The following is a 12,940-nucleotide window of genomic DNA, read 5'->3' on the forward strand; positions in this document are numbered from 1 at the left end:
AAGCAAAGAGGTTAAGCCTGGAGATAAAGATTATAGGATCACAGAAACATAGACAAAATTTTAAAAATATGTATAGATCCAAAATATCCAATACAATATTGAAGGAGAAAAACAAAGTTGGAAGACTGACACTACTCAACTTTAAGACTTACTGTAAAGCTGCAGTAATCAAGACAGGGTGGTATTGGTGAAAGAAGACCCAAGTAGGTCAAAGGAACAGGCTAAAAAGCCCAGAAGTTGACTCATATAAACATAATAAACTGATCTTTGATAAAGGAACAAAGGCAATAAGATGGAAAAAAGACAGTCTTTTCAACAAATGGTTTTGGAACAGCTGGACATCTACATGCAAAAATGGAATCTAGACACAGAACTTACACACTTCACAAAAATTAACTCAAAATGGATTATAGACCTAAATGTAAAATGCAAAACTATGAAACCCCTAGAAGATAACCCAGGGGAAAATATAGATAACCTCAGGTTTGGTGATGACTTTTCGGTTTGTTTGTTTTTTGTTTACTTTTTTTAGTAAGAGCTGAGCTGAATGAATTATGGTCACCAGGCAACTGGAGTGTGGAAATAGGTTTGTATATTTTTGGTATATTTTTCACTCATTATTGATTCACTCATTAAACAAATATAAATTAAGTATTTGTGATGACGTTTTAGGTACAATATCAAAGCATCATCCATGAAAGAAAGAAATGATAAGTTGGACTTCATTAAAATTAAAAATTCCTGCTCTTTGGAAGATACTGTCAAGAGAATGAAATGACAAGCCACAGACAGGGAGAAAAACATTTGCTAAAGACATATCTGGTAAAGGACTATTGTCCAAAATATACAAAGAACTCTTAAAATTCAACAATAACAAAATGAGCAACCCAATTAAAAAATGGGCCAAAGATCTTAGTAGACATCTCATCAAAGAATATATACAGATCAGGGAAATGCAAATTAAAACAACAATGAGAAACCACTACATACCTATTAGGATGGACAAAACTAGAATGCTGACAACACCAAATGTTGGCAAGCACGTGGAAAAACAGTAACTCTCATTCATTGCTGGTGAGAACACAAAACAGTACAGCCACTTTGGAAGAAGTTTGGCAGCTTCTTACAATACTAAACATGCTCTTATCATACAATCTAGCAATCATTCTCCTTGGTATTTACTCAGAGGATTTGAAAATTTATGTACACACAAAATTATGCACACAGGTGTTCACAGCAGCTTTATTAATTTATAGTTGCCAAAACTTGGCAACAACCAATGTGGACTTAAAGTAGGCAAATGTATAAATAAACTATGGTACATCCAAATAATGGATGTATGTATCAAACTATTCTGTATGATATTATAATGGTGGATACATGTCATTATAAATTTGTCCAAAACCATAGAATATACACACCAACAGCGAAGTGAACCCTGATGTAAACTATGGACTTTGGGTGATAATTGCATGTCAATGTAGATTCATCAGTTGTAACAAAGGTACAACTCTGGTGGGGAACATTGATAATGAGGAAGGGGTATGCATGTGTGGGAATGGGGGTATATGGGAAATCTCTATTCCTTCTGCTCAATTTTTCTGTGAACCTTAAACTGCTCTAAAAAATAAAATCTTTTTAAAATATGTATAGGCAAGAGCCTCTGAAGGAAGTAGGTCTGGTTTTGCTACTTCTTAGTAATCTGTGGAGCTGGAACCTAGTTCTAATTATCAGACTTCTTTGGAATGTGAGGTGAGGTACCATAATACCAGTTTGTTTTTAACTCTGGGGCCAAGTTATTTATTCTTGAACAGAAGAAAACTTTCACTCGCAACTTCAATACATTGGTATTGTAGGAATCAATTTTAAAGTCATTTGCTCCCCTTACTGAATTATTTGGTTTAAGGAAGATAAAAATTCCATTAATCCATTAATCACACATAGATAAACTGCAATGTATTAGCTAAGATGTAAGTGGGGTTCACTGCAGCCCTTCTGACTTGTGGAGCCCCCACTCTTCCCTTTAGATATTTGGAATGCACTCTGTGACTGTGATCATATGTTTGTGGACCAAGTGAGAGAACCTTGCCTAATGATTTACTAAATATGAAGTGAAGTTTATTTCTTATTTTTAAAGTAAAAATAAATCTAAGTGAGAAGCTTTGGTATTTTCTTCCTGCACTCCTATGGATCATCTCGCTCAACTTTAATGAGGAAAAGTATGGAAAAGACTGGCAGCAAATGTGGCTGGGAGATCAAGTAAAATGAGATTGGAGAATTGTTCATAGAATTTGGTAAAGATAAAGGTGTTGGTGACCTTTAGGAGCCACTCAATAGAGTAGAGTGGAGAGAGTGGGAGGAGATAGTGAGAGAGGTATAATTTTTGATAGGGAGACTTTCTGTAAATAAGTGACCCAATAAGCTAGACCAGGTGTGAGAGTGTCAAGGATTTTATTTTTTAAACATGTGTGAGATATATGTACATATGTGTACGGATGGTCCTTGGCTTACGTAGGTTCAAGATTACAATTGTTCGACTTTATGGTAGTGTGAAAGCAATACGCATTCAGTAGAAACTGTACTTTCAATTTTGATCTTTTGCAGGCTAGTGATATGTGGTATGATACTCTCCTGATGCTGGGCAGTGGCAGCAGCCACAGCTCCCAGTCAGCCACACGATCACAAGGGCAAACCACCGATGTACTTACAGCCATTCTGTACCAATACAACCATTCTATTTTTCACTTGCAGTAAGGTAGTCTATAAACTACATGAGATCTTCAACACTTTATTATAAAATAGGCTTTGTGTTAGATGATTTTGTCCAACTGTAGGCTAATGTAAGTATTCTGAGCACGTTTAAAGTAGGTTATGGGATAGGGAGGGTGGGAGGGAGGGAGACGCAAGAGGGAAGAGATATGGAGATATACGTATATGTATAACTGATTCACTTTGTTATAAAGCAGAAACTAACACACCATTGTAAAGCAATTATACTCCAATAAAGATGTTTAAAAATAAAATAAAGTAGGTTAGGCTGAGCTGTGATGTTTGGTAGGTTAGGTGTGTTAAATGAATTTTCGACTTACAATACTTTCAACTTACAGTGGGGTTCATCGAGATGTAACACCAACATAAGTTGTGGAAGATCTGTACTAATAAGTTGCATATAAATTACTGTTTTTCTATAGTTTTGGGGGTGATTTGATCCATTCTCAGGGGCAAAAACAACCTGGAAAACAAGTATTTTTCACCATGACAATAACATGGTTCATATTCCTGTGGCATCATCTCAGGAACATGCTGGCACTGTACCTTAACTACTGCTAGAAAGAATAGTGTGGGTTGGCAAACCTTCTCCAATGGTAAAGTTGTAATATACAAAATAGCCCCATCCTTGGTCAGCTGGTTTGAGGGCATTTTGCAGCTAATGGTAGTGAAATTGACTGGAGGTGGTGCTATTCCAAACCAGAGAGAAGTAATCCTGAGATTCTTCCCTTTGGAGGTGGGTATCTGTAACAGCTGCTATTCTTTTTCTGGTTTAAAATGATTTCTCCTCTGTTATTGCTACAGATTTGTGTGTGTATTTCATTTATTCACTGTAACACTTTGGCAGACTCCATTTAACCATTTGGAGTCACTGGGGAATGTTCATATATATAGTTCATACAATAGAAAATTGACAGGTTATACAAATATGGCACTAACTTGCATCATATGCTAAAATAGAAATTAAAGCTGTAAATTTAGTCATTTGAAGATCTAGAAATTACTTTTCAGATATTTAAAAAAGCTATACAGTATTGTAGAAAATAGAACAATTGCTATACTCTAGAGACAATTATTAGATAGAAAGAAATTCACTTATTGTTTTAAGTCAATTTCTTACTTTAAGTTAAGCAAGAAGAATGTTCAGAAAGTGAACACAATAATAGGACTAACGTATAACTTGGGAATGAGCTCTTGAAACAATGAATTATAGTTAGATCAACCCTTTTATTTTTCTTTTTTGTCTATTGTATGGCTTTACTGGTTAGTGATATCACCCCCCCCCCAAAAAAAAGGTAAAGAGAGGAGAAACAAATAGAAAAGAGTTTGAATAAATAGCAAATGGAAAAACATATTCCCATTTAGATAAACTTTCATATAGAGGATATCCTAAACATGCCTTTACGTATTCATGTCAAAATTCTTAAAATTTTCAAAACTCCAAGACCTCTCATTATGATTTTATGATACATATCTTGATATAATAAAATATATAAAAGTGAATATTACATTAAAATGAGCCTTGAGGTTTATTTTAATGTACCATAGCTAGAAGCTAATACTATATCTCACCTCATTTGCTTGCTATTGCCTATTCAAAACTGTTGCCTTAACAGAACATCAGACATAGTAGTGACTGAACTTGAAGTATAAAAGTATTAGGAGTGAATGCATTGATGAGATTAGCCAATCGAGGGTGCCATCCAAGAAACAGTTTCTAAATATGTTGCTGAGAGACTTGGGGTTACTGGGGTGTAGAATTAAGAAGTCATGAATAAGTGTGAGTATAACTTAAGAAAACTGAAGCCTCAGTCAGCTGTACTCTTCCGCAGCCAAAAGAAAATGAGATTAACAGATAGGGAGGTTTGCTGAGAGCCTAGAAAATAGGAGCTCAAACTTTCTGTTTATCTGTGCCTTGGGAGGGGAGAATCCTTACAACCACCCAAGTATTCTGATCTTCTTGCACACCCACCTCTACTTCAGGGATGAATACTGTTCCATCACAGCTCCGTGGCTCATTAAGCAGTGAATCTTCTTATTCTCATTTTAAAATTGTCAAGCAAAAGTTTGTAGATTTAATTATAGAATTTTTATCAGGTAGATAAATAACAGATCCTCTGTAAACCAACATCAAATAAGTTAATTAAATAATTCAACAAATATTTATGAAGCATCTGTTTTATGTCTGGGTGTAGATCTATATTACTCAATGAAATAAGCATAATCTCTATCTTCATGGAGCTTAGAAAATATTCTTTCTCATTAGTGGTTATTTATGATTATTAAAAATTTTGACACAATGCTTTATTTATTTGGACTTATTTAAATTAATTTCTTTTTTATCTGGACTCATATAATTTGCTTAGCACATTAGTTACCCTAACTTAGGTTACTCTGTGAGCAATGTCCAAAAGTAAGTTTTGGGAGATGCAGGTGAACACAGGATTCTTGACTGAATGTCCCCCAAGTGTTTGTACAGAACACAGATATCTGCACGACCAGCTTGGCACTTCAGTGACATCTCTGCCTTCTTTCTTCCTGCCTGAAACAAATGATATTTTTAGAAGTGATCATGAGACAAGATTTCAAATGAAGTCTGTTAAAAAGTGAAAATGATCCTCATGCCACTATTTCTGAGTAAGGATAATGTAAGGGAGAGGTATTGATAGTCACATTTCTTACACAAATTAGAATAAATACATATAAGCCCCATTTAAAGTCATCTAATTTGGTTAAAAAACATATGCACCGCGATGAAGAGTGGCCCCCGCTTGCCGCAACTAGAGAAAGCCCTCGCACAGAAACGAAGACCCAACACAGCCAAAAATAAATAAATAAATAAATAAATAAATAATTAAAAAAAAATAATAATGACCACTTCTACATGGAATAGATGTGGCAAAAATCACCCTTTAAAAAAAAAAATATGCTATTTCTCCATTTATAAATCAAAGCACAAATGTTTTTCTAAAAGAGTTCTTCAGAACAACTTTGTTTATGTCAGATATTTTATTTGAAACATTCTTTTTTTAACTCAGCTAAATATTTCAAATAATTTTCATTTTTTAAGTAGGTGGAAAAAGTTAAATATTAGTTAAATATTGAAGAAACCATATTGAACTAAACTAGAAAGATAAATAGTAATGAAAACTTCTAAGAAAAGCAAGTGAATTAGAATATAATTGATTTTGGAATTATTGATATCAACTCAAAATATCAAAATCCATGAGGTATTTTTAAAAATGATTCCATATACGTTTTTCCAGAACTATTTATTTTTGTAGACTCTCAACCTTGAGAATGGTACGTATTTAGTAGTTTAAAAATTTGATCCTTTATGTATAAATGGGCATGAAGAATAAGACAGAAAGCATAGATGAATTGGGAATATTTAATTTTATTACATATGTTGAGTGTTAAAATTTGTTTTCATGTTTGAGTTCAAATATTTAAATTTTAAAATTCTAATTTTATATTGAGGCTTGCTCTAAAAATAAAACAAATCTATATTTTACAAATATAAATCTGTGAAAATAAATTCTGATTCTGTAAGTAGTTACTTAGATCTGGGCGCAAATATGAAAAGACTTTAAAATAGTTGAGTTTATCCATAGTTTTCTGAAAGCTGCACTTTCTAATCTTGAACTGCTGCATTAGGGCCTCTGCATTCACATTTGTAGCTTTCGTTTCAACAACAGATCCCAGTTCAGATCGTCCTTAGGGCAATCATGCCAGTGATTTGGGTGTTGTGGTGCCATATATCACTGCATGCCTTCCAGTGCCTTTCGTCACATCACTCTTTTCTAGACTCTCACCTTCCACTTCCCAGCCTGGGATGCCCTCCTCTCTTTGCTTTTGTTTCAGGTCCTAGCCCAGATCAAGTCACATTTCCTTTTAGGAGCTTCTCTTGGTCTTATCAACTCAAACGATTTTACTTTCTTTGATGAGTAAAATAAAAATTTTCTACAAAAATTTCTGTAGAAACTTTTATTATCACTACTGATTTAGAATTTGGCATAAGTTGTACCTATTGATTTATATGTCCTAGCTTCTGAAATTAAATATTTACCAATAAGAGTCTAATAAATTGTTCAGGGAAGTGAGAGCCTGTAGTGTTAGTGGCCTGAAGAATCTAGTCCTGAGGAGGGGTTAGCTGACTCAGCTTCCAAGACATTTCTCTGCCTTCTCCAGAGATTTCTAGGGTCTAGACTAAGCTGTGCTTTGCAAATTCAGTTGTATCTACTGCATGGTTAGAACTGGAAAAGAATATTCTTGTTTTAATTTCCACATTATTTTTTTAAGTTATAACAGAGTAATATCATAATATAGGAATATTAATTTTATTTCAGAGATATAATAGAACACGACTTATCCATCAACAAAAATTTCTATGTTTATAATTCCCCTGCAGTTTTTCCCCTGGGGGCAGTTGCATCATTAGCGAGGCAGATGAGAAGTGGGGAGATGGATGTTAAGAGTGGTGGAGAAGCACAACAGCTCCGGTTGCCGCTTCTCTCCCTCACAGTCCTGTTATGGTGCCGCTTGGTGCTGATTGCTATGGTTTTAAGGGTGCTGCATAGACTTCAGAATGTTCTGACTTGGACTGAATCCTCTGAGAGCGGAGCTGGAGGCTAGGACTTGGGCGAGGCTGTTTATTTGTGAGGTGATACCGGGATTCAAGAGTAAGGGCGTAGGGAGAGTAAAGAGAACACTCAATGTACACGTGTTATTATGGAGATTACTGCCTCAGGCCACGGGGCCTTGAACTATGAGAAGTCTATCTGGGAAACAGGAGGTTGGAGATATTGCTACGGAACAGGGATCACGGTCCGATGTGCATAGACACATAATACAGCACCGGCTTTTGAGGAAGAGCTTTATTGCGAGGTCGACAGGCAAGGAAACAGGAGGCAAGGGTCTCAAATCTGTCTCCCAGATCCAGGGTTTGGGGCAAAATTTAAGGGGTTAGGGGAATTTCAAACTTGAAAGCTAATTGTCTAGTCTTGAATCAGTCCATGTAAGCTAGTCGGGCTTCTGGAAGCCAGATTTTCTTTACTGAAGGACTTTTCGCTTCGTAAAGGGCTCCAGTGGCAACATTTCTATTCTTAAGCTCTGTAGACTGAAGGTTCTTGGTTCTGGGGTCATCCTGCAGACATGGGTTCCTGTCTTGCGCTTGTGCAGTGCTGTCCCTATAAAATAACTCAAGGTTTGATTAATCGACAACCTATTTGAGGAGACAAAACCAGGTTAAGCTGGTCAGTTTTACGTGCAGTTTCACTTTCGTCCATCCGATCCTGTCCTTTACGGCTTGAAGCTTGCCCTGGGTGCATTAACTCCCTGTGCCTTCTGGGTTTTGCTTGCAGGTAGATTTGGTGCACTCCCACAGTGGGGGGAAGATTCGGGGCTTGGTAGGAACCTGGAAGAGTCAGGTGTCTAAACTCTGTCCCACAGCTCTAGGTTAAAGGGAGATGTGACACAGCCCAAGAGGTGTTTGCTGGGTATCCCACTGAAGAAAGCAACAGTTTCAGATTGATGCCCTGAGAGGGAATTGGCCCAGTCAGGTATATTTTGGGTGAAGGAAAGATTGGGAGCAGTGGTTTTTAATCTGGTCTCCTTGGACTTCCTGTTGAAGGCGTGAAACAAAGGAATAAGCTTAGATCTTCAACCCCTCACCTTCATTCAACCAAACGGGTTTGGTTCAAGTTTATCTATTGTACATATTGAGCTTCTGAATGAGGCTTTGTTCTGAAGCTAAGAAAAGATTTGAAAATCACAGAGTGGTAATTAAGAGTGTGGACTTAGGCTACAAGCCTGGGCTCCACCACTTAGCAAGTATCTGAATGTTGGGGAAGTTATTTAAGCCGCAGTTTTCATGTGGCATGATATTTAATTGCCTCACAGGCTTGTTGTGAAGATGATTTGGGATAATGCGTAGAAAGGGCTTAGCCCAGGGCCTGGCACAGCGTTAACCCTGTAATAAGCTGGATAAGAAGCTTTGAGCAAGAGAGACAAATGGCCTGGGAACCTGAGCAGGAGGCCATCAAAGCAGGTAAAGAGGAAAGTAGAAATTTTACTACGAGGAGCTGCACACTTTGCCTAGGAATGTCACTGCCTAGGGGTGTCTAAGCATTAGAGATACTGAAGAATTTGAAGCTTGACAAAGTCAAAGTTCATAATTTATATGTACTTTGTAAACTTTGTAGAATGTACAGCCTTTTAATGAAACTGTTGGATTCACTTGCTTTCTTCCAATATTATAATTATTTTAAAGATAAAATCTCTGCACATTTCTTTGCAGAGCTGTATGTTTATAGCTGGTGGAAAGAATTCCTTTTGGTGTATGTTGATGGTTATACAGCTATTCCATAATATTGATTAAATCTTTTGGGCTCTGAATATGTATTTGGCATACTAGCTTTCATTTTATACCAATTGTAATCCCCTCTGAACCAAATTGGAAGATAACTTAATATTCTACGTATGTAAACTCATTTGGACAAAATAGCTAAAAAAAGACATTATTTTTTGAATACTGAAAGCAGACCTAAATATTGAATGTTGCTTGAAAATTTTTATTCTTCTACTTTGATCTTTGAATGTTCCTTTTGTTTTTCTCAGACTTTGGGATAGTAGCCATAATTCCAATTTCCTAGCTTTCATGTGTTAATTTTAAGTTTCTTTTATAAGGAAGTAATGCACTATTAAATTTAAAGGAAATTTTAAAATATCTTCCTTAAATGGTACAATATATATAAAATAAATTGAATTATAAAGTGTGTTTTCATTAAATAAATTAATATGCATATGGTTAACCATTTATTTCTATAATTAGGGATGGTTTTATAAATATTGAAGAGCTGTGTTGCTAGTTGATAACAGAGTTCCTCACTCTTCTATATTATCACAAAGTCTCACATAATATGTTTTGCTACTACATGTATGCATCTATGCAGTAGTTTTTTGTTTTTTTTTTATGGGTACATAGGAGTTTTTATTATACTATTTTCATGTGGTTCAAAACATAAGTTTTTAAAAATTATACAGATAAATTTTAGCACATACAGGAACTTGAGGTCATTTTGTATAATCACTCACTCTATTGTCTGGTAAAGAAGAGGTGGTCAAAGTTTATTAAAAGAAAAATTAAAAAAAAAATTTAAAAAGAGAAAAAAGAAAAAAAAAAAAAACACCCTGAATTCAGTCTCTCTTACTGGTCAAAGTACTAATTCCGCCCCAGCTTCTGGCCCCATCATCCAGCTCTTTTACACATACACAGCCTTACACTCTTCCAACGAGTATTTATTATTAGTTAAGCCATGATTCAGGACCCCAGCGTGGGCATCACTATGTACCCAGGTCCCCCTTCACCACCCTGGGGAGAAGGACGGAGGACAGAGGTGGGGTGGAGCCAGTTCAGATCTTCCCAGGAAACGTGCCTTCTGCCCAGCGGTCGTCCCAGGCTGACACCCAGGATATGGGGCAGAGGGACTTGTACACACGCCGGTACCATTCACACACGGAGACGTCACCCTCTTTAGCAGTCATTGCCTTCTCACAGCGGTGGAAATCCAGGTAGTTCTGCCAGCAGTTCCTCATCTGGTTCTGGTTGGGGAAGCGGCTGTCAAAAGGAGCAGTCTGGTAGTTCTTGATTTTGGTCTTGATGTCCTCTGCCATAGTGCTGACTCCTAAAGACGCTCCTGAAGCCCCTGGAAGCTCAATGTGACCCTCAGCAATGACTCCAGTGTCGGACCCATGCAGTAGTTTTAAATATATGTTATCTCATTAATACAACAATTCTATGCAGTTTGTATTATTTCACCCATATTTACAAGAGGAAATTAAGTCACACAGAATAATTAACTCAATGTCACACTGATAGTTTGTGACAAAGAAAAAATTAGAACCTAAGTCTGTTTGACTTCTGAGCAATAATTGTGATACACATCTCTAACAGAGGAGGGATTCAATTTGTAAGCCAACTTCAATATTTTTTGAGGTCATTTGTTATAGCCATTCAGCCTAAATGAACATCCTCTTACTTTATTCCCAACTGATTTTTTGTATGAAAAGAAATCTCAGACCATTCAGTATACCAGCTTGGGGACAAGTTTTAGATCCAAACATGATAAGCATATTCTGTATTTCACTTATTCATTATGTGAGTATCTGTTAAGTACCTCCTGCCTCAGGACCTGTGTGATGTCTGGGAATATGACAGATGAGATACAGGATTTCTAGCAAGGGATATGGATAAGAAAGGAATCAGACCATTGTACAGTAGGTGGGAACTGTTATGATAGAGAAATAAAGTGTGATTGTCAGATGTGTACAAGGATGAGACAGGCTATGAAAAATCATTTTCCAAAGGCAGCAATAGTGTAATGTGGGTGATTCAGCAGTGTCTATTTGAGGGGACATAATGAGTGTCCTGGGGGGGGGGTCTCACCATGGGGCAGTTTACAGGTTCAGGAAAATAATGGGGCAATAATTCATGGCCAATCCAAGGGTGTTGATGGAAGGCAGTCACCAGATGGCAGCTAGATCAGCGAAGATGTTTCTTTATCGCAGGATAGGTGATGGGCAGTTTGTAGGCTTTGCTTCTACTTGCACAGGCTTCCCTGGTGTGAACTCTGGATGGGGCTGATTTTCTTCTTCCCACATATGTGCTCTCCCTACCCCCACCAGATTATTAGTGTCTTGTTCTAGAACTCACAGCCCAATTACCCTTTCCCTCTTAGCCAGATTAATCTCACCTGGCCTCCTGGAGAAAGGCTCATCTGACTTTTCCTCACACTCTTTCTAGACTATTTTTATGACAAAAACACATCAGTGCTGAGCTTCCTTCAGTGTCTCTCCTTCAGACTCAAGGAGCTTTTTTTTCTGTCAACGGAAACATGCATCTTGCAAATCAGAGCCTTCATGTTCAAACTCTGGTTTGTAATAATGGTTTCAGAAGCCTATTTTGTGGATGCCTCTGATGGGTACTAGAGTAGAAGGAAAGAGAAACAGAACTATATGATTTTTTTTTTTAATTTTAGGGAGGTTTTTCTTGTATGCAATTTAAAAAACCAAGTTGTTTTACACGTCTTCTGATGAAATATGGCAGTCGCTTGCTCCACCCCTCACCGCTCTCAAGTTTTTCTCTGTAGATGCAATCATTTTCAACACCTCCAGTTAGTTCTTTTGGCATTTGCCTCTACATTTCAAAATAACATGCTTGATTTTCAGTGTTACATATTGTGACGGGCAGAATAATGGCCACCAAATATGTCTACATTCTAATCCCCAGAAACAGTAAGTATGTTGCTAGAGGCAAGGGGCAATTAAGGTAATGGATGGAACTGCAGGTGCTAATCCTCTGGCCTTAAAATAAAGAGTAACCTGGGTTATCCAGGTGGGTCCAATGTAATCACAGCTTCCTTTAAATGTGGAAGAGGGAGGCAGGAGAGTCAGTGTTACGATGGTGCGCTGTGAGAAGGACTTTCTGGCCGTTGCTTGCTTTGAAGCTGGGGGAAAGGGGCAGCATCTAGAAACTGGAAAAAGCAAGAGAACAGATTTTTCCCTAGGACCTCTGGGAAAGACCGCAGACCTGCTGCTCACGTTGGTTTTGTCCTAGTGCGATCCATTTTGGACTTCGGACCTCCAGAACTGTAAGATACTCAATTTATGTTGATTTAAGCTGCTAAATGTGTGATAATTGGTTTTACCAGTGATAGGAAATTAAAGTAGGTATTAGCAGTGAATTTTTTATTATGAAAGAAAGATTTAATCATTTCTCCTCAATTTTTCTGTTAGGGATATGTCACAATATTGGTTGTATTTAAATTCAGTCCTTACATTTTTAGGGCCATTTCATACTTTTCACAGGTGAACCATATAATGTTTTGGTCAAATGCTGATTTTCTCTGTAGTAATCGCTACAGTTTTGTTTGCTTTGCTTTTGAAATACCAGTAGCTTTTGGAGAGAAGGTAAGTGAGAAATACTTTTTTGAGACCTGGAATGTGTGAAATCTTTGTGTTACCTTGATGTTTGACAGATAATTGGCTGGGTACAGAAATCTATATTGGGAAAAGGGATATTTTTACACCATAATTTTGAATGTCTTGCTTCACTTAATCTGTCTCTTTTGCTTGTAACCTTTAAATAATGCTATAGAACACCTATAGAATG

General features: G+C 36.9%; 1 protein-coding gene across 1 annotated transcript; it reads right to left on the reverse strand.

Annotated features, from left to right (window-relative positions):
- Positions 1 to 10,047: 10,047 nt before the first annotated feature.
- LOC132363708 (cytochrome c oxidase subunit 6B1-like) lies at positions 10,048 to 10,514 on the reverse strand. The gene has a single exon (XM_059919400.1). It carries the CDS (start codon positions 10,441 to 10,443, stop codon positions 10,183 to 10,185), a length of 261 nt encoding a protein of 86 aa, XP_059775383.1. The 5' UTR covers positions 10,444 to 10,514; the 3' UTR covers positions 10,048 to 10,182.
- Positions 10,515 to 12,940: the final 2,426 nt, after the last annotated feature.

Source organism: Balaenoptera ricei, chromosome 3 (assembly GCF_028023285.1).
Source record: "Balaenoptera ricei isolate mBalRic1 chromosome 3, mBalRic1.hap2, whole genome shotgun sequence".
In the NCBI taxonomy this organism is placed as follows: domain Eukaryota; kingdom Metazoa; phylum Chordata; class Mammalia; order Artiodactyla; family Balaenopteridae; genus Balaenoptera; species Balaenoptera ricei.